The sequence below is a fragment of the Chenopodium quinoa genome, unplaced genomic scaffold (genome assembly GCF_001683475.1).
Source record: "Chenopodium quinoa cultivar QQ74 unplaced genomic scaffold, ASM168347v1, whole genome shotgun sequence".
In the NCBI taxonomy this organism is placed as follows: domain Eukaryota; kingdom Viridiplantae; phylum Streptophyta; class Magnoliopsida; order Caryophyllales; family Amaranthaceae; genus Chenopodium; species Chenopodium quinoa.
The window spans coordinates 1,044,234-1,067,055 of NW_018744290.1; the positions used below are offsets into that span (position 1 = coordinate 1,044,234).

Here is a 22,822-nt window from a genome sequence, read left to right on the forward strand (position 1 = left end):
TCCATCTGGGGGACACTTGGCAGGACCTGATTGGCCCACGTGGCGCATTCCGATTGGTGGGAGCAAAATCCCCTAATCAATTACTAAAACAAAACGTTGTTGACGTCATCACTGTTCACATATCATTTTCATAATAAAAAATTTCCCGCCTAAATGCAAGGATGATGTCATCTTTTTTTTTTTTTTTTTTTGGAGCTATCATATTTAATAATTTTGAAATTTGAGTATTAGAAGTTTCTACATTACAACTACAACCTATCAATTTATCCTTAAAAAATAAAATAATTTTAAGTAGCACACTAATAAATAGACTTGAAATATGTTTTATGCGACGTTGAACAGATATTATATCATAATTTTGATGAAAATAAAATTTTAAAAGTACAGATTTGTTTGTACAAGGTGTATAATTCTTATTTATATTTATCCATTTTTTCAAATTCTTTTTTTTTAAAATGTACAAATTATAAAAAAGTAGATTTTATATAAATCGTGCATCACACGGGTTCTAACCTAGTATTTAGTAACAGGAAAACTTAAAGGAAATCTAAGCTGTCCACGTGTCACCCCTTAAAATCTTTTTTTTCTTTTTACTTTATCCCTATCCTTTATTCAGTTTCAACCATATGACGCTTGCCGTTAAAAAAAAACCATATGACGCTTCATTCCCTTCCAATTTGCCAGTTTATTTATACATCAATTCCTTTATTCGAGATGTTTTTTTTTCCTTTCCCAACGATACTCTTCAGTGTTAAATTTCGATCTTCAATGTTTAAATTTAGTGTTGTTTTTTTCTTCTTCAATTCAATTTAATTTCTGCATTTCATCTCTCTTCCATTCTATTGCGGATATATTTTGGAAATCATAGGATATATTTTGATAGCATATTTTGTGGCTAGAAACATTCGAACCCAAAACTGCATTGGCACGCACCATGCCTTGATCATTGCCGGCAGAGTACCTCCCCCCTTGCTGCCATCATTTGAGCGGAGAATTTGGTATGATTTCAGTAGGAAGGGGTGGCGGTGGAGATATGTCGTCTCCAGCCATTGTTGTTGAAGAATAGATCTCTCAAGTATCACCACATGTAAGTGTCCTACATTGGTTGAAGAAGAGAGAGTTAATTACTTTATAAGGTTAAGAGGTTATTCTTCCTATTGCCATATGGTTTTGGGATGGAACCTCCTTTGGACTTGTAAAATGGACTCTCTCTCTCTTGGTTTGCGGGTGCGGCCCAAACCTGTATTAACATGGTATCAGAGCCCAGGTTGGGTTGGGTTGTGATTTGGGCCGGTATTATGGACAACTCACATGTGAGGGGGAGTGTTGAGCCCATGAGCAAACTCACATGTGAGTGAAAGTGTTGTCCCACATCGAAAGAGTATGAAAGTGTTGGGAAGTGTATCCCACATTGAAGAAACAAGAAAGTTGTGTCCACTTTATAAGGCTAAGGGGCTACTCCCCTCATTGTCATATGGTTTTGAGGTGGAACCTCCTTGGTCGTATAAAGTGGACATTTTTTATGGATGTGGCCCAAGCCCGTTTATCACATTCTTTCAACCCCAATTCTAATTTTTAGGTCTGCGGTGTTTTTCTCTTCCGCAATTTTTGAATTTTAGAAGTTATTAATTGATATTTTCCTCCTTAAAAAATATTACCCCCTCCGTTTCATAATGCTAGTCCCATATGAAATCAATCACATAAATAAAATAAGAAAAGAGGAATAATTGGAATCTAACATTAAAGTACAAAATAATTCATAATTAGTTTACTCTATTTAAATTTTTTGATTTTTTTGGGGGAAAGCATAAGTCATGATGCGTAATTCAAGGTAGAGATTTCTTTACTTAGAGCCATGTCATCAATCCACAACCAATTAATTCTAAAAAAATTAAGTTAAAAATGGAACATATTCAATATGGGTAGATCTTTTTAATACGCCCCAAATTATATATGAAACTAACATTATGAAATAGAGGGAGTACAATATAATTATATGATGATTTTTTATTTTTGGATAATTTCTGAAACTGCAATGACAGGAAATTCCAGTTGCATTGTTGCAAGTTAATTTTTAATGGTTTCTTGAATAAACAGTTTATCAAAGTAAGATTATCTTTTTTGGCTTGTCATTTGACTCTTATTTTTAATATATATTTAATTTACGAATTTGGTTGCTCCAGTTCATCATAGTATTTTTTTTTTTTTTGACAGATTCATCATACTATCTTGGACTGTATGAGAATTTGATTTTAAACCCGAGAATTATGTGCAAATATGGTTTTCTAGAAAATTTAAAATTTTAATTATTGTTTATCTAATACTGTCAACCAATATTTATTTGAGAATATAATTTAGGGTTTTGAATTGATTTCAATATCACATTGTACCCGTCCATCTGAGGGATTTGAAAATTCTTGGCTTAAAGGTTAATTTTTTTCCTGGTTTAAAATTAACGAAATTTTCACCATATACCACTGAGTTAATGCTTAATTCATCATATACCACAACAAACTTTCTAATACACCAAATACCACTGAGTTTAACATAAATGTCACAACATGCCATTTCCGTTAACGCTGTTAGTCATTAACATTTATTATGCCACGTGGCAGCTTATAATTGGTGATTATTAATGTTATTTATTCAATTAACTAACTTTAAAAAAAAATTAAAAAAAATAATACACCACCAACTCAGCCACCCAGCCAAAACCCCAACCACCCTAAGAGTTCCGGCAGGCCGCTCAGCCCAACCACCTCCCTCGTCGGACCATCACCGGACCTCCCCCTCTACTAGAGTCGCTGCTCCAGCCACTACCATCTAATCCACCATCCCCCCCCCTCCCGGAAACCCCCACGCAACCACCAATAAAAACCCTCCCAATTCCGGCCACCGGCCAAACCCCAAAAATCACCGCCCTACGCCGCTAATTCCCCTCCCTACGCACTGGTTTGGGGACCCCCAACCTCCCTCCTTATCTCCTTTTCCCGTTTTTCGACAACCACTCCCTCCCTTGAAATCTCTTCCTCCACTCGAAAACCCCTTTAAACCACCTCCCCCGGAAAACACCAGACCCTTCTTCCTCAATTTTCAAAGGACAACTCTTATTCTTCAGATTAAACTCAATTACAATTTATTCGATTAATCAATTCACGAATTGAAGACATTTATGAAATGTAATTGCTTGAAAATCGTTGCGAAATTAGGGTTGCGGTTTTGGTTGATGTGTATTTTTTGATTGAAATAGAGTTTGTTTGGTAGTTTCGAGGTCAATGGCTGCGGCTGGGGTGGATGTGGTGTGGCCAGAATCGAAAAGGGGAGAGAAGGGGTGGGAGGCCGCCGGCGCGCCTGCCGCAACTGGCCTCAGCGGCAAGGGGGTTTGGCGGTGAGGTGGCCGGAATGGGCTGGCAGCAGGTTTTGTTTTTTTTTTTTAATTATTTTTGTTATTTTTTATTATTTTTTGTTATTTTTGGTTTTTATTTTTTGTTATTTGATAATTAATCAAATAATTATTTCTAAAATTAAATAATTTATAAGGGAACTAATCACAAGCTGCCACGTGGCATTATTAGCCTTAATGACTAACGGACGTTAGTCATTAATGGCATGTTGTGACATTTATGTTAAACTCAATGATATTTGGTGTATTAGAAAGTTTGTTGTGGTATATGGTGAATTATGCATTAACTCGGTGATATATAGTGAAAATTCCGTAAAATTAATTATTCCATATTTGTATTTTGTTACTCCGTAATACTTTATAGTGCTTATAGTGCTTAGTGCATGATTGTATTGATCAACTAATCAAACAACTTTAGATTTGGCTGCGTAGGATGAAGTAAACCCCAAAATTTCCCATTTTCATATCTACAGTACAACAACACTTTGAAAAAACCGTTATTGAAAATGTACGAATTTTGGCTACTACTCCCTCTGTTTCATATTTTTTGCAACTTTGGGGTATTATTTGTAAGATATAAAATATTCCAAAGTTGCAAGAAAATCTGAAATGGAGGTAGTATATGTTTTAGTATTTTTGTTTTACAAAAATAGATTGAATCAACGCAATTCTCTTAATTTCATTCTTCTACAATATGTACTCCCTCTGTCCCTATTTTGCAAAGTCCAATGGGCAAAAAAATAGGGACAGAGGGAGGATTAACTAACATATTTTGGCTTAAATTTTATCCAAGAGTAATTCCAATAAAAAAATATGAAATGAACAATCCTTAAAAAAAAAAAAAAAAAAAAAACCCGTGCATTGTACGGGCTAAATACTAGTTTACAATGATAACTCCTCTCATGATAGTTATTTAATGATATAAATTTCACACTTGGTGTTTTAAAAGTTAGTAGTATAATTTAATTAGTAGTACGAATATTTATATTGTGCACATATTTTACAAGAATGTTTAATTTAAATGATAGAAATATATTGAAACTTATTTTTATAAGTATGTATGATTTAAATGATACATAAATACAATGAAATTTATTCAAGCCTGTGTAATGCTTAAAAAAAATATTTAAGCCCATGTAAAAGTAAAATCTACTCCCTCCGTCCCTAACAGATTGACCCTTATGGGCAATTTTCACGGGTATTAAGAAAGTTTAATAAGAAGTAGTAAATGTGCATTGAAAATGTGAGTTTACGTGGGATTTGCAAAAAAGTAGAGAGAGAAAGTAACAAAGTACATGGAAACACAAAATTTTACATGGGGAAGCTAATTTTGCACAAATATTGTTGCAAATTGGAGGTTATTTTAATGCAAATGAGATGATTATTTTGGGACTAAATTTTGGCCATAAGGGTTGAACTTTTAGGGACGGATGGAGTATGATTTTTTTGCATAGTTTTCCTTTTAGCTCATCCCTTAAATGGATTTTTACATCTACTAATCATAAAAAATACGGAGTAATAAATTATATCAATATGCCATTTATGCAAATAAGTAAAGTATAAAGATAACTTTATGTACGAAGTATTAAGAGCAAGGAGGATAATCATGCACGCATTGCGTGCGTCTCTAAACTTGTGGTCTTAAGTAGGGGTGTTCATGATGCGGTTTGGATCTTAAACCGCACCAAACCGCAAAATTCCGATTTGTATTTTTTTCAAACCGCACTACTAACCAAACCGCACCGCAAAATGCGGTTTGGTGCGGTGCGTATTTTTTAAAAATTATAAATATTTTTTGTTAAACAAAACTTATATTTTATTTTGAGATTATTAAGTTATAATTCAAATATTAAACTCTTATTTTAACATTTAATTAGCTAATAGTCAAAGATTAGCTAATATATTTTACTTATTTTATATTTTTTTAATAAAAATAAAGTATAAAAACCGCAAAATACATTAAAGTGCGGTTTGCGGTGCGATTTGGTCTAAATTTTTTTAGAAACTGCACCAAACCGCAAACCGCGATTTGCTCATATTCAAAAACCGCACTGCAATTTTCAAACCGCAAACCGCACCAAACCGCAATATTACGGTCATTCTGAATAGCCCTAGTCTTAAGTGGAGTCTGGCAGTAAAATCAATTTTTTAAAAATTTTACGGTATAATTCACAAGTTTTTTAATTCGCTGTAATAATTTTCAAAATGGCATTTATACGTGGTAGTAATTAGCAAATTTTTAACTAACTTAAATTCCCCATATTGGCTTTGTATAATCTCAATTTTTCTTGTAAATTAATTAATCACCCTACAAGAAAGTTTAGCCTATAATAATTAATTTAATTATCTCATTCTTCCTTTTTCTTTTATTTTATGTAATGTAATGTTTTCAAAGGCTGGCAAAATCATTCCTTTCTCCTACGCTAACTCTTCTCTTCCTTCATTTCTCTCTATATCCTCCATTGTTCTGCAGAAGCCGCCATTTTTGTGCTCTTTGCTCTTCCTACTCCTTTTCTTCGAGATCTACTATTTCTCTCTCCTCCATTTTAGGTAACCGTTGCATATTATGATTTTCGTAATTGCAGTTTTTTTTAGATATTATCGCTTAAATTTCGGTGAATTTTGCGTACATTTCTTGAATTTGTTTAATTGTTTTTGTTTTTGTAGAATCAAGTTTTGAATTCGGTTTTTTGTGTTTGTTTAAATTTGTGATGATTTCATTTGTTTTGCCCTAATCTGATTTTGCCTGCAATTTGATTTCGTTTTCCAGTTTTATGATCAGAAGCTCTAGGGTTTAGTATCAACACTTGATTTTGAATTGATTTGGTTGTTTCCAGATTTGCAAAGTAGCACAGCAATGCGAAGTGCGGGAGTATTGAGTAGAATTATTTGAGGATTTTGTATGTATTTTATTATATTATCTTTGAATTTGAATTATTTTGCATTATTTGCTTGTTTAGACTAATTATTGAAAGTCAGGTGTCAATATTGATATTTTTTTGGTATCTGAATCTTTTCAGTTGGTGAAAATTGTTGCTAGAGAAGAGAAAAATGGTTCTAATATACTATCTGATTGTTGCATTGCCGTGCACAATCGGAGCGATTGCTCTCGCGATCTTTCATATATATCGGCATCTTACAAATTACACTGAACCTACCTTTCAAAGATATATAGTTCGTATCATCTTCATGGTTCCGGTAAGTGTCAGCAGTTCTATTTTATTTATTTTCTGCAGCTTCGTCTTGTGATTGGTGACGTCGTGGTAGTGTTGTAGCAATGCTAGCTACTCAAGTTACGCTTAATCATGGTTTTCTTTGGAAGTTTGTCTGATCAGTGTATTTGGCTACGTTTATTGTATCAATGTTTATTGTAGTGATTGCAACTTCAGATATTTACATTCTGTTATGTAAGTGTTAGTAAATGGTGGTAATGGGACTTTGTGCATAAATTTGTATGAAAATTCAATGTCCATTCCTATTGTCATGCTAGTTTACCCCAAATTTCTATTGCCATCTACTTTTTGGGGTGGTTTTGGGTAGTAAAGGACTTGTATGAAAGAAAACACAAGTTTGGGGATGAAACTGCATTACTTTTGACATTAGGATGCTATTTTGCTTGCCAAATATTACTTAAATTCATTCCCATTACCTCCATTTATAACCGGTACACCGATACCAAACGGGACGTAAGCTCTTTGTTACATTGGAGTTTGGAGGGATTCTGTCTTTCATTTGGTAATGTTATTTACTATCGAAAATGTAGCTTGTCCTCCGGCATTCCATGTTTTAATGTTCGCTTTTCTTGTAACCCCTTTTACAAATACTCTGTGGGTTTGTAAAGTAGTAAGATTCTCTAGAGTTTGGAACATATTATACACATGGATTGATGGTTCCATGCAGAGTTCAGAAGTTTGTTTATCAATCACATGAATTGGGAAGGATGTGTGAGTGAATCTTTGCTCTTGAGATGTAGTGGCTAAAGAAAGTTCAATATGTAGTTGATGTAATAACTAATAATTTGGTTTAATGTTTGAGGTGGTCAATTCGACATTACAGTGTGGTTCTTTCTGCTGACTAATTCTTGTCCTTCTATCCAAATTGCTTGTCCTGCTTAACATAACCTAGTTTAAACTTTACTACTTTTAAAATGGATTACACAATATGTGGCTGGTTGGACTTCCTTTGATTCCCTTAATTGTGCTTCTCACAAAGGAGTTACACTTTGTGTGCTTGGCAACATGTAGTCTTCTGTTGTTCTGTCAATGTGGGATTTCATTTATGGCACCTATTGATTGAAGTGAAAAGTTTAGAGGATTTGTCTGGGCACTTTTTTGGAGCACTGTGATGTTTGGTGGCTTTGGGAGAAACTGGGGGAAGTTTTTATTGATGACGTGCTTTGATTATAGTTTATAATGAATGTTGCAACCTTTTGGATTGCAGATAGGATAGGCATAGGGAATCTAATTGTTTCCCTTATATGTCATTTGGTCTTGCATGTAATTGGTATGTTCTTTTGTATCATTAGTTTGCCTTGTGTCTTTTGTAGGATTTTTAGTTCTCTAAATGATGTACTTTGATCTCCCTGTTCTTATATTGGAAAATAGAACAATATAATATAAGTATCTTTCTTATAGTTGATTTTACCCTGGAGAATAGTGATTGGCTTAGGATCAAATGCTGAAAAATTCAGTTATATGTTATTTTGAACTGAACCCAACTTATTGTCACTTGAATATTGACTAGTGAAGGGCCAATAAATTGGTGATTTGAAAGGTGTGAAACAAGATTATATTGAATTAAGTAGGATTTTGACACTTCATGAGCATGGCCACGGTGAATGCATTAAAGCTTTGATATTTGGGTCTTAGATTGCGAAATTTGACTGGGCTATGGAATTTTTTGATTGTGAGTAATTTCTGAATGCTCTAGTGGTCATATGTCGTCATGATTATAATTTACCATATTTTCTAATGAATTTTGTCACAAGTGATGTCATTTGTATGTTTTTCGCTTTTAGTTGGTTTTTACTCTTAAAAGTTTAATGGCCCAAGGTCAACCAACACCTGCTGAAGCTATTTGCTTTTGTTGATGTATTGTCTGTTTTCCATGTACCTGTGTCTTTTCGAAGGATAGATAACCTTGTGGACTAATGAACTTTCATGGTATTAGTTACAAGTTGATGTTATGCTGCTTTGACTGTCACACACCACCCCCTCCCCCCCCCCCCCCCCCCCCACCCCTCTTCTTCTCCCCAAACCCAAACCCCAGTCTTTCAGCTTAGCATTAATGTTGGATTAATCATGCATACTTCCATGTCCTCAGCTCTTTTTTTTTACCTCTTTATACCAATATTGTACAAGCCTAACATCACTGTGTTACTTTTGTGCACAGGTTTACGCATTAATGTCTTTTTTGGCCTTGATCATGCGTGATAGAGCCATATATTTTAATTCTCTGAGAGAAATGTAAGTATGGAGGATACCATCTTCCACTTTTTGGTTCTTAGTGCTGCTCCCACTCTGTTGCTTTTGCTATAACCTGTTTTATGTCCCTGGTCTTGTTAAATCCTTTTATGGTTTTGTTTGCTTAATCAAAGTGAAATTTAAGGTATAAATACCTTTTACATGTAACACTTTTAGAGTTGATATGGAAGTCTAATGAGGTTATTGTGTTAGATTTTTTTTATGCCATTAGAACAGACAGGGTTCTGTGCTTCTTCCTTTAAAGACTTAGAGGAAATGTAAAGAATGATCCAGACATGTTGCACTATATTTCCCTAATATGTATGTCTAACACATGAAGATGTCAGTGGACAGGAATTGCAAATTTTGGTTCTAGGTATCAGCTGGTCAGTAAAGTTTAATCTTCTTTAATACGTACCAAGGGAATTAGTTGGAACCTCTGACCTGTCCTGGATACAGGATGAGTCTACAGAAACGGATTCAGTATTAGATTTCAGACCAATGTGTGTAGGTGGCAATTCGGGTCAGATTTCGGGTTGTGCTTAAAAACTATCAAAAATAGTGTAAAAGTTAATATTATTACAAAATATGATATTTGGGTCAAATCGGGTCGAATTTGGGTTGTTCGGGTTCGGTTCAGGGTTCAGGTTTCTCTCAAGACTCTCAGTAACTTCGGGTCGGGTTTGGGTCGTGTTATCGGGTTGGATTAGAGATTGCCAGATTTCGGTTACTAAATGCTTCTAGCTTCAGTTGTGCCATGGTTCATTTTGTTTCCTCCTTGACTTGGCATTCAATGGCTTCTATTATTGCTTCTGGTCAACTTGGTATTTTAAGCACATATTTTTGGTTCTGGGAGACTTTTTTCTGTAGACATTGAGTGGAGTTTTGTATTTTCTGTACTTTCAACTTTGCACACATTGATATGCTAGATATTATTTTTAGGTTAAATATTGCTCTTTTGTTTAGCTCCATATAAGATATCTATTTTATGTTGCCAATTTCTGCTATTTTGAATTGGCTGTTTTTTGTTTCCTTTTGTACTATCCAGCATATAATTTTGTGTTTGTTGTTCCAGATATGAAGCATGGGTTATATACAATTTCTTATCCCTCTGCTTGGCGTGGGTGGGTGGACCCGGGGCCGTTGTGCTAAGTTTGAGTGGACGAGTTTTAAAGCCCTCAATGTGTTTGATGACGTGTTGCTTTCCACCTATACCGTTGGATGGGTGAGTAATCATATTATATGATGGAGTTTCTTCTTTTATTCCTTATTTATTGCAATAGTTAGTTTTAGGAACAAGAACAATAGTAGTGCATCATTAATTACAATATGTAGCTGGCCTATATGCTGCCAGTGTTGGAGATAAGGAAAGATGCAGCTTATTTATTTGTAATCATTTAGAGTTTTGGTGGTTCAAGCCAATGATGCACTATTGTTGCCTATAGTGTCTTTATAGTTATATATAATCTGTAATGGTGAGTTTAATAGAAATGAACTCATATTGTGTTGTTGATGACTTTGTTTTTGTACAGGCGTTTCATCCGGAGGTGTAAGCAAGGGTGCCTGCAGTTTGTTATTTTGAAACCAATTTTGGTTGCTGTCACATTTATTCTATATTCAAAGGGAAAATATGCAGATGGAGACTTCAGTGCAAATCAATCTTACCTCTATTTCACCATTATTTATACTATCTCGTATTCTGTTGCTCTCTATGCATTGGTCTTATTTTACGTGGCATGCCGAGATCTGCTCCAGCCTTTCAATCCTGTTCCCAAATTTGTTTTGATAAAGTCTGTTGTTTTCTTAACATATTGGCAGGTATATATACTATTTTTCTGATAGTTCGGTTTTATAATTGCTCAGAAATATTCTCTAATTTTTTTGATAAATGTTTGCTTCTTGGTCGAGGGTGGATGGGGATGTTGAGCTAGACTGCCAACATTTTTTTTGTTGGAGGGGGGGGGGGGGGTGGGGAGGTATGAGGCTCCAGCCCATTTAACCTATTTTCTGCCCTTGATGTATGCAGCAGAAGTGGATTCCCCCCTCTCCTCGGGATATGTTGAAATTTTTATGATAGATTGCAAAGGTGTTTTTGAGGATCATGCTGAATAGGATTGGGATTCACTGACTTGTAAAAAAGGCTAAAGGAAATCATGTGTATTGCTCCATGTGATGCTCTGGTTTACTTGATAATTGAACCTGCACTCTTGTCGGCATAGTTAGCTGGTCCAATACATGGTTGAAGTAGGCTTGCAAATGTGTATGAATGACATTTGTGCTGGTTGTGTACTTGTGTTATACTTTGCTACTTGATTATATACCCTTGTTGGGAAATGAAGGTGTATAAAAGTGTGATAAATGGGAGAAAGCTAGGATATAATGTTATAAAATACACTAAATGCTCCGTTGTCTGTCCACTTCTTAAAATTGATTTGACTTTTTTTTTTTTTACTATGCGAAGGGGCATCACCTTTTTAACTGCACAATACTCCAAACAGCTTACCAAATGTTTAAAAAAAAAATTTGTATATATATTTAAAATTCTAAAACTATAATATATGGATGATTGTTCATTTTCTCACTACGTACTGATGCCTTTTGCAGGGTGTCTTGTTTTTTCTTGCTGCCAAGTCTAAATTCATAAAAAATGCCGAGGATGCTGCTGACGTCCAAAATTTCATTATTTGTGTTGAGATGCTCATGGCTGCTATAGGTCACTTTTATGCATTCCCTTACAAGGAGTATGCTGGTGCAAATATAGGCGTCTCTCCTGGTCTCACAGGAAGCCTTGCACATGCGGTGAAATTGAATGACTTTTATCATGATACAGTTCATCAGGTGAGTTATTGGTGTGCTCTTTATGACTAATTGTGACAAACCTAAAGAATTTTGTAACTAATGGAAAAGTTGAGCACTGCTAGGAATCCTGAGGGCTGAGGGTTTGCTGAACTACTTAGCGAAACCTTTTCCCCCCTTTAGATTAATTTTGATGCTTAGCTGATGGATGTTTCAATCTTTGAAGTCCCTTAATTTTTATAGACTTACTGAAGGTTCTATAATTTAGCCTTTAAGTGAGCTTAGTTCTGCTTATAGATCAATTGGCGTAGTTCCTCAACCCCAATATATTGTCAAACAATGAGGCTACTTGTATTGGAGGATTCAAAGATTTAAATTAATTGAAATCAAATTAATCTGTAAGAGGGTGTCTTTTCTTTCGTGCTTTCTGCACTATGCTCTGGCAACTGATTTCTGTATTCAATTAATGTTGCAGTTTGCCCCAACTTATCATGAATATGTGCTTTATAACCATGGTGAGGGTGAAGAAGGGCCAAGGAAGTACAGGTCACGTACTTTTGTGCCTACCGGACAGGAGATGGATGCTGTCAGAAGAAATAAACACATGTTTGGGAACAAGCTGGATGATATTCAACTTTCTAGTCAGTCATCCTCTGGTGTGAGCAGTCCTGAGAATCCTGTGATTGGCCACAATTCAAACCCAGAGAAGATGAACACTTCTCTTCTTGTCGATACTTCAAATTCTGTAGCGGTTCCGTATGATATGACTCTTATCGATCTAGACCTTTCCAGTTACCCTTCAAATGTCCCTTCAGTTAATGAGACGACGAAAAGGTGACATGTCTGAAGCTGCCTGCAGGTAGGTAGCCAGAATGTGTCTTGTTGTAAACACCTTTGTTTTGAGACGAAAACCATCAATGACAGAAATGATGTGAATATTTACATGAAAGCTTGCACAGTCTTTGTCACAAAGGAGTGTTTCACTGCATGTACCTTCTGCTACCGTGTTTTTATGGTCTTTAAGCTTTGTTTGTCCACGCTTTTCTTCAACGAGGCTCCTGTGGTGTTTTTCAGATCAGTGTGTTAGATATAGATCTCTTGCACTGAGCTAGGTCTTCATGGTTTATCGCCATTTGTCTTTGCCCATACGACTTTCTGAATTGACATTGTGAAGTGTAAATGATAGGTAGACTTGTGTTAAAATCCCTTTTAGATCTCAAAGTTTTTTGTACTCCTGATATTGTTGATGTCTGAGGATTGGGCTCATAGATATTAATACAAATTATGTTATGTTAAATACTTACATTTAGCAAAAGCCTAATTGACTCAATTACTGTTTAAAAAAGTTCGTATTTGTTTGTACAAATAATATAATGCTCAACAATTAGAGACATGTCAATGCTAAAAACTGCAATATCTGGATTAGGGATTTGTCAATCTACCTATCAATTCTATTTTGCTACTAATTCATGAAAGCTTACAAGGAGATAAATTGCCTACATTTCGAATGAAAACAGCAAGCTAATGTATCTACGGGAAACATGTAAATGTAAATGCATCGTCATCATTATTATATTACTATTTTTTTTTTTTTTTTTCTTTCTTTTTACAATAGAAGAATCAAAATATCAACACAAATATCAATCAACAAAAACTTTTGTATACATCTGATGTACTACTGTACATTGGGGTGACTTTTGTTGAATTTAGGGTAATTTTTACACCTTTTTGGGTAACTTTTATTATCAATAAAACATAAATAACTTTTATTTATATCAGGATAACTTATATATACTGGGTAACTTTCATTCATTAAAGGGTAATTTTTTATCATTTTAAGGTAACTCTGTAGCGTATGTACTATATTAAATCCGATTTTTTTAAATGTTTGTGATCTATCAAACCAACATTTTATACTTATTTAACACATAACTGATGTTCTAGATTTTAGTAGAGCGAGTATGTATAATGAATTAATGAGAAGGCATGACCTTTTGCATATTTGTATATGTTACTGTCGTATTGACAATTGTGGGTCATTTTTGTTGCATATTTGAAGAATTGAGGGGCTACATCACTTGTCGTACATGGCCATTACAGCATTACTAATTGGTTGATGTTATCATGTCGATCTTACTAGATTAGTTCCAATGGAATGTCATTACACCCATCTAAATCTCTTATTTGCACCAATGATAATAATAATAAAATAAAATAATTCTAAATCTCTTATGCTTTGATGCTAATCAAGCTTTTTCAATGAGATCTCGAAATTAAGGGGTTGATTCTTTATCCTTTGTTAGACGGCTTGATAAAACTTTTTTTCATTTCTTAGGTTCTCGAGTATTATTTTTGTACTATTTATTTTTTCATAGATTACTAGAAAGTCTATAATTAACATTTTACATTTTTTTGTTCGAAGCAACTTTTATTGCATTTTTGTATAACCAAATACATGGATCAAATGATTCCCGTCACGCTATCCATACAAGAATTTGCGTGGTATGGAATAGCCTTCTTAGATTTTTATAGTCATTCTTTTTCAATTAAATTATAATCTTAATTATAAGAATTATGCTAATTTATCGGTTTTGCTTAATTTGTCTATAATCGATCGTTAAAAAAAGACTAAGTCTATTCAAACAGAGAAAGTACTATTATTTCAACGAAACAAGTACGTAGATGGATCCAAAAAGGTCGTTATATAGTCATACAAATGACATTCATACATAAAGAGCTATATAACTCAATCTAACTCTATTTGGCAGAATATGTTCGATGGGAAAATAACAAAAACGATGTACCAAACTTAGACATTAAACATTTGGAGCACATTTTTATTATTATCTTGTCTTGTCACTTAATTTATTTTACTACTAGATAATTTTTTTTTTCAATATAATCACACGTTTATTGCTTTCTATTTCTCGTTGAATAAACCATACCTGAGGTCCTTCTTAAATACATTCCCGTCAAAACATATACAGGTGATTAGATGTGCCTACCGATATTTTCCAAGTCAATTGAAAACATTGACCAAATTTTCAAGAAATTTCTCCCATTTTACCCCATTTATCTAAAATTAATTTTGTTTATTAGGTGGTTTCAAAAAAAAAAAAAAAATTGTTTATTAGGATTTTTAAAAAGGTACATAGTATCAACTTTCTTAAAATTCTTGTCAAAAAAAAAAAAAAAAAAAACTTTCTTAAAATTGTATGAGTAGTTCTAGCTAAATTGAATTAAGTTACAAAATATCCTTATCATTTAGCAAACATTCATGAGGACCAGTTAGTTGTTACGTGAAGTTAGATTATGTATTATAAACTTAAATGCGACTTGAAGTTTAACAAGTGTTTATGTACGTTCATTAGAAAACTCATACTTCATTAAAAGCAAGTTTAACAAGTGTTTATGTACATTCGATAGACAACTCATACTTCTATTAAAAGCAAAAGAAGTCAAAAACACATCTATTTTGACTTTCTTATCATTAATAATTAAGTTGGCTTAATTAAGCATCTACTTAAATAATTTTCTTTCAAATTGAAGTAACTTCAACTCATGTTTATCATCCCAAAATCAAAAGATTTTTGCGTCTCTTATCTTCTCAACCTTTCCATGCATGCATGTATGACTTTAATTTTCCTACCAATAATACATCAAAAGCCTTTATCATAGATTGTTGATGAATTTTTTTAGCTTTTTTTATGATATATACATGACCTTATTGCATGTATTTTGAATTATTAGTTTGGTTGGAAACTTACATAACAACTATAAATTAAAGAAAGATATCTCAAGAAAGGCCCTTTTATGATTTTATCACGTAATGCTAAAGATAGTTACATGAGTTTTTCGTTCACGCAATTGAGTTGCTTAGTATCATCGTATGTATGTATATCTACATATTCTATTTCCTAGATAAGGTTACCTATGTCTCTCCTTTTACTTTCTCTTGCTCGTCCGACTTTTAAGTGCCATGCATTACGTATACTAACTCACATATCTAGTTTATTAACTTAATCTCGTTAATCTGTTCATGATACTATACTTATAATGAAAACAAAACTTATACGGAGTATGAATCATTTACTTCATAACATTTTGAGAAACAGTGAATCAGCGATCACTTGATTTTAAAGTGACTTGTCATATTATTGAAAGAATATTCTAACAATTTGTTTTGATAAAACATGCTATCTAGTTAACATTTTCTGAAAATCTAATGTAATTCAAAAGTGACAGCCATATAAAAAAAAATAGCTATCTTAGTCCTCAACAGTAAATAAAAGGTGCGCATATATGATATGGTTGGTTAGTTCCATTTCACATGCATCAACTTTATATACAAGTACTATATTAGTTGTACAAAGGAGATTATAATTAGAAAATGAGAGTTGACTATAGGAACCTAACTGAGTAGGTAAGAAATGCTTATCCTCTCAAATTTTAAAGCCGTCAGACATTCACACCTTTTGGTAACTTCAGAAATGTGGTCAAGATTAATGAAAATAAATGAACTTGAATTTAAATTACTGTATATGTTAGGTTCTCATTTTGAATTAATTGAGTGTTCATGATTATAATTAACTACACTAAAATATGGTGTACTGCTATAATTCTACATTTCTACAAGAGCCTGATATAAAATTTAAAATATGATCAGCTTTAATTAGTTTCAATTTAAACTATCTATGTTCATTTGATGTATGATGTAACATATATATATATATATATATATATATATATATATATATATATATATATATATACGCAGTAATAATAGATTTTCAATAATCTTTCTTTTTATAAGACTATATATGGAGTTCATTTTACGTTCATCTTATTTTAGAAAAATAAAATCTAATAAGTGAAAATTATGTTAATATGAGTACACCCTTAAAAGTGTGAGCATTCATGAATATCATTTTAGTTCTTGCTTTTGAGTGAAAACGATTTATAAATCTGTTTCATCAAGGATAAGTGTTTCCAAACAAATGCGGGTAAATTCCAACATAAATCAATTATTTTTGGATCATTGGAAATTTTTTATTTCAAAGTTATAATGACGGATTCTCTCATCTACTGATTATGGGAATCAACCACTAGTCAATGTTCATTCTCTCCGATCATAAGCAAATATATATATTTACAGTAACTTTTAATTAAAATTGAAAAGGCAAATTATTACACCATAATGGAGTAGATAAAAAAGGACGGAGAAAATATATGATGCTAGCTATATAAAATCAAGATGATATTGTAGATAGTACATTGTAACAACTTGCAACACTCACATAAATAAATTAAAAATCATCAGGTGAACAAAATAGGGTGTTAAATTGAGTTAATTAATTAAGATTACACTAAATATTATAATCGAGTTGACAATATAATTGAGATACAATTTATGAGTAAATAAGACATCAATTTTTGTTGTTTTATGAATACAAGTTTAATATTTGTACCAATAACATTTATTGGCCAATAATTTTTTTTGTTGATGCAATATATATTTTTAAAATAATTTGGGAATAAGATAAGGCATCAATAATTAAAAGAAGACATTTACATCACTTACTTTGTTCTCATTTGATCTGCTCAAATTATATTTTAGTAAAACTTACATGCCAAATTATGGGCAGTAAGCAGTGTATTATACTTTCCGTATAAAATCCAGGTCACAAAAATATTATTAATTCGTAGATTTCATTACCAAGCCTTGACAGCCGCCACAATACTGTACTTAGTAGCTAATCAAACCCTTTTTCTTTTGGGTAATACTATATGCAGCCCTCATATAAGCATTAAATACACTCTTGAAAATTGTACTCCCTCCGTCCCCGAAACTTCGACCCTTTTGGCCTAATTTTAGTCCCAAAATGATCGCCCCATTTGCATTTTAATACCCTTTGATTTGCAATAATATTTGTGCAAAATTAGCTTCCCCATGCAACTTTTGCTTTTTCTATATACTTTTATTACTTTCTCTCTCTACTGGTTCAATCACACGGTCCATATATGCTTTTTAATACCCTTGTGGTAGTACTACGTATAATTTTATCAAAACTAGTCTGGTAGTAGTTTACACAACAGAAATATTGAATACGGCTAAGATGTGGCAAATGAGTCGTTAGGATCGTATGATTTATTTGATTGTGATCAAATTGTACTGTTTGTTATGTACTGTGATGGTACGGTATAGGTGGTTGTCTTCGGCTCATTTGTCAATTAAGTAGCATATATGGACCGTGTGATTGAACCAGTGATTCTGAATTCATACATACTATGAAAAGTAAGTTACGGAGTATTGGAATAATGTTAATTGCTTTAATTTTCTAGTCATATAAAAGGTTAATTTTCATTCGAGTTTAAACTAATCTTGTAATTTTAACTCTACTTCAATTTTAAGTCAAATAAAAACATTAATAATTTAAGTCAACTATTTAGTTTTTCTAGGTTTGCTTAAAGATGCATCTTCTTTCTTACATCTCATTGCATATTTGTATGATACAAATAAACAAGCCAATCTCGTCATTTGTAAATGTTTTACTACTATGCATGGGTTGATTGTACATACAATGCAAGTAACCTCTTTGACTAAAAACAAGGAGCTTTTATTTCCTATAGAACTTCAGTGCTACTCAATTGTCAATTTAATTACCCTAAATAAACCGAATTAATTTGACATGATGAAGTTTATACATGCCAATTGTATTCAAGACGTATCTACATTTTTTCGGCTTTTGTAACTTCTCTTTTAGGAAAAAAGTTGTATCGCATGCTTTTCAATACTAACTAGTTTTTAGGTCCAGGCAATGCCCCGAGTTACTGCATTAATTCCATGATTGAAATCTTTATTTACATTTAATTTTGGTATAATGACATCTAATGTGGTGATAGTTTAGTGGCTAACACTTTAGTTTTTAAAGTAAAGGTTGTAGGTTCAAATCTTGTACAATTTACATTTTAAAGCACGTGAAATGAAGACTCGATTAATTGAGGAGGGTTCTATGTGACATGTAAGCTTGTTTAGGAACTGAGGAAGGCGCCACGTGGCATGTAAGCTTGTTTAGAAACGCCTTTTAATATATAGTATATATAGATAGATTCTTGTATCAAAAGATTTTTATTATCATCAAAAGTTGAAATTTTGTTGCATAAGACTATAAGAGTATGTAACATAAATAGACGCATGCAATAGGAGTAGAGGTGTCAATTCGAGTGTTTGGGTTGGGTTTAGTAAGATTGGGTTGGATCAGGTCTATTTTAAACTTGAGCCATAATAATTAGAATGGAATATTTTTCAGGTTGGTTTCGACTCAAGTCTATTTTAAACTCGAGCCATGATAATTAGAATGAAATATTTTTCAGGTCGGTTTCGAATCAGGTCTATTTTAAACTTGAGCCATGATAATTAGAATAGAATATTTTTCAGATTGGTTTCGAATCAGGTCAGATTGGGTGTGATTTTGTCAACTTTTAGAAGGTCATGTTATAATTACTACGTACAATAAAAGACATTTACTGTGCATTTAGGTTGAAAGCGAAAAGAATTGTAACTAATCAACGTAAGGCACGTGAATCCATTTGCCCCACGTACATGGTCGTTATAATTAACGTAGAAAATATGACATTTGCTTGTGTTGTTTAATCTTATCACACACCACTTTTCCCAAAAAATAAATAAATAAATAAATTTAGTATGGATTTTCAAGATAAAACTACTTAAAAAGATGAGATCTCCATCTCAAATCATGTAAGTAATTAAAGCCATAAAGAAAATGGTTGCGAGTGGAAATTCGTTTTCACCAACTTTTAAATTTGGATAGAAGTACAACTTTATCGATCGATTTTAGTCGTTTTCAATACTATATAGAAAAAACCCATATTGGTTTATGTAATTGTTTAGCCGATCGAGTTGGAGATTGTCCTAAACAACCCATATACTAAGAGAGTCACATATAAACAATAGCGCTGATACATACGTAAAATTGAACTATTTACACTTAATTGATAGTAGAAGTACATCAATTCTAATTTTTATGCATCATTATCCATACTATGTGACTTATAACCAAAATTAGCTAAATGATTTGACAAAACTCTTAACTTACATATCAAGAAATACAACTTTGAGTATGTTAGTCATGATAAAGGTGGCTACAACCTAAATTAGTAATAAGACCCCTCTAAATTAAAAATGAAAGAAAAGTAGGAAAACGTATGGATAAAGAAGTCAATTTTTGGCTTTATTTTCTCCTAGCTACCCATGTGTACCATCAACCATCCCATACCACATTAAAAGTTTAATAAAAAACACTTCTACTTCGTAAACTCCATTAAATTAAATAGTCTTTAAAACCCCCCTAAATCCTCTCCGATTCCCAACCCCTATTTATATTCTCTTCCAAGTAACCCCACCTCCCCTCTGAGATAAATAAATACTTGTAAATAAATAAGGAGTATATAACAACAATCAATAAAAATAAAATATAAAAATATATTTCATAGCCTCGCGACCTATAATATTTTTCCTTTTTTTTTAGTATATTCAAAAAATGATTTTATTATTTATATTTTTATTTTAATTAACGTACTTTTACTTTCTAAAATACTACTATAAAATTAAATTGATTTATGAAGATAAATTACTAGTTCTTATTCTCTCCAAAAAATAATATGGAGTATCTGTAATGAATCGAATATTCATGAGAAACCATTTTTATTTATAGAAATTAATACTGATTAATTTATCATGTAATATTTCAATTTTACTAACTCTGGTGAAAAATTCACAATAAGAAAAACAGCAAGAAAATGAAAAAAAAATACCCTTATAAAATATTAATAAAAAAATCTTCCAAGATTTTATTTCTATAAAAAAATAAATCAAAATAATATTAATTAAAAATCGACTTTATTATAACTCCTCAACTATCCCATATAAAAAGACACACATCCCCATAATAAATATATACTCTCCATTCCTCCCCACCAATAAATTCATGTTGTTCCTCTTCTTCATAACTTCTTCTTTCTTCTTCTTCTCCTAAAAATTAATCCTCCATTTTTTTTCCCTCATATTTTCATGGTAGAAAAAACCATGACCCATTTAGCTCCAATATTCCGAACCGAATCCGGAACCTGGTACCAAACCAATGGTGAACTCCAAACCAACTACTTAGAAAAAAGGCAACTCTTCCTTAGAAGCTACCAATTTAGTAGGAAGCAAAGTTTGGGTGAAAGGCTCAAGAGATCATTGGTTCGGGTTAAAAGACTTGTTTGGGTTCGCGCTAAGTCGGCTCGGAGACTTCCTAAAGTGATTTGGTCCGGTCTTAGGTTTGCTCTTTATAATAAAAGAAGAAGGTTGTTTAAGCTCCTTAATCAGTATTATTACTACAATAATAATACCAATTATAAAAATAGTAAATTTTGTAAGAATTTTAAGTATGAGCTTTTTCATAGATCTAATGTTAGTCTTCCTCCTTGTTTCTGGTAGAAATATTATTATTTGGACTGACCTATTTTTTTTAATTAAGTATATGTTTGTAGTTGGGGGAGGGAATGCTATTAATTGTAGGATCAAATTATGTTTGCTAGATTTAAATAACAGTTTTAGTAATATGAGTAGTATTTTTTGTTCCTTTTTTTTTGTTTCTATGTAAAAAAGCTTTATTACCTCTATATGTATGATAATTTGACGATTTTTTTTTTCCCCTTATATGATTGATGCGGATCGGAGTTGTAAAATTTGTTTGTAACATAATATCGGAGGAAAATTAACATTCAAACTTCGAGCTCGAAAAGAAGACGTACGGGTATTTTCCCCTTTGAACATGTTTCTTATGTAATTATGTGAGTAACCAGTTTTGTGCTAATTAGAGTAATACGTAGTATAATCTCATTCTTTCTTAATTAATCAAGGTATTTTGTTAGATTTTTTTTTTTTCCCCTAAATTTTGTTGTTGTTTTCTTTCTTAATCAAGGAAAACTAGTTAGGTTAGGGATACTAAGTCCCTTGGTATGAATTCGATAGTTGGTTTTAATTTAAATTTGAGGAAATTATTATCCTATAAAATTTGGGAGTAATTATATGCTATTATATCTCTTTTAATTATCTTAATAAATGTATTAGAATCATGACTACTATTGGTCAACGCAGTTGTAGGCTTACAATCAGCTTTCTCAAATTTTAATTGTTAAGTTGTAACCTCCATTTTCTTTTTCTATTTCTCTTTCTATTTTAATACGGATCGGAGTCATTTATAAGAGTTTTCTTTGTTTTTTTGATAGAGTATAAAACATATTTCTGGGCTTTAACCACCAGCTTAAGCTTTTGGTTGAGTTGATCTTCTAATATGGTATCCTCTCTTTTTAGAGTGGAATATTAAGCGCAGGGTATGAGGTGCATTCATACTACATCTACACTTCAAACTTAACGAGCTCTCGTGTGAGGGGGCGTGATAGAGTATAAAACATATTCTTTCTGGACATAATTCACTATATATGCATGAAACTTTCGGTATCTACACTAGGGTGAAAGCTTAGTCTTCACTTTGGTTTTGGCTCTACTAATCAACTCAAATTCAATCACAAATAAAAATGCGATCTTTGTATTTTGAGTCCAATTTATTTTTTAACAGTTCAATTGATCTGATTTGATTTAAAAAAACAACGAAAGAAACTCGGAGTATTTGGAAATAGATTCATGAATATGGAGTGCAATGTGACTTTTCATTATTTATAGAGACTCATATAAGCAAAGTTTGTAATAATTGTCGACCTAGGGATACAAAAATAAATGAGTAACTAGTTTCTACTTTCTAGTATGATGTTGTACTAGTGGTTTCAGATTCACAAGCCTCAAAAGACTTAAAAAAAAAAATCCCTCTAATCAAAGATACTTAAACCGTTAATCAAAGTAAAATTACAAAAATTAATGTACCTAAATTTGTTAAAGTAAGATGAGAAATTTGATTAGTAGTGGTGGGTAAGTAAAGTAGAAAAAGTCGTACAGGGAACCGTGAGTCATACTTTTACTACGACTTCCTTTAACTTTTGTAATTTTTTAAGCTTTGAAATATACACGTATAATTGGCTTAGCTGTTTTGGAGGGTATAAAACTTTGAATTTGCGCCAAATCTTCAATTTCATTGTC

General features: G+C 32.4%; 2 protein-coding genes across 3 annotated transcripts; both read left to right on the plus strand.

Moving 5' to 3' along the window:
* Positions 1 to 5,782: 5,782 nt before the first annotated feature.
* LOC110695128 (transmembrane protein 184A-like) lies at positions 5,783 to 13,006 on the plus strand. Of its 2 annotated transcripts, XM_021872348.1 has the most exons (8): positions 5,783 to 5,953; positions 6,241 to 6,303; positions 6,424 to 6,601; positions 8,795 to 8,868; positions 9,941 to 10,090; positions 10,398 to 10,683; positions 11,470 to 11,703; positions 12,137 to 13,006. In XM_021872348.1, the coding sequence occupies exons 3-8, from the start codon at positions 6,455 to 6,457 to the stop codon at positions 12,497 to 12,499; spliced, it is 1,254 nt and encodes a 417-aa protein (XP_021728040.1). In that variant the 5' UTR covers positions 5,783 to 5,953; positions 6,241 to 6,303; positions 6,424 to 6,454; the 3' UTR covers positions 12,500 to 13,006. The 2 variants fall into 2 exon arrangements, with proteins under 2 accessions (XP_021728040.1, XP_021728041.1); XM_021872349.1 differs by lacking the exon at positions 6,241 to 6,303.
* Positions 13,007 to 20,358: 7,352 nt separating this feature from the next.
* Positions 20,359 to 21,587, plus strand: LOC110695129. The gene has a single exon (XM_021872350.1). The coding sequence runs from the start codon at positions 20,753 to 20,755 to the stop codon at positions 21,161 to 21,163; it is 411 nt and encodes a 136-aa protein (XP_021728042.1). The 5' UTR covers positions 20,359 to 20,752; the 3' UTR covers positions 21,164 to 21,587.
* The last annotated feature ends 1,235 nt before the right edge of the window (positions 21,588 to 22,822 follow it).

What these genes read in the sequence shown, in the direction of transcription:
- LOC110695128 (XM_021872348.1), top strand. Translation starts at nt 6,455, where the DNA reads ATGGTTCTAATATACTATCTGATTGTTGCATTGCCGTGCACAATCGGA. An exon ending in TTTAATTCTCTGAGAGAAAT is followed by an intron (nt 8,869 to 9,940) that starts GTAAGTATGGAG and finishes TTGTTGTTCCAG; the next exon opens with ATATGAAGCATGGGTTATAT. An exon ending in ATCATGATACAGTTCATCAG is followed by an intron (nt 11,704 to 12,136) that starts GTGAGTTATTGG and finishes TTAATGTTGCAG; the next exon opens with TTTGCCCCAACTTATCATGA.
- LOC110695129 (XM_021872350.1), top strand. Translation starts at nt 20,753, where the DNA reads ATGGTAGAAAAAACCATGACCCATTTAGCTCCAATATTCCGAACCGAA.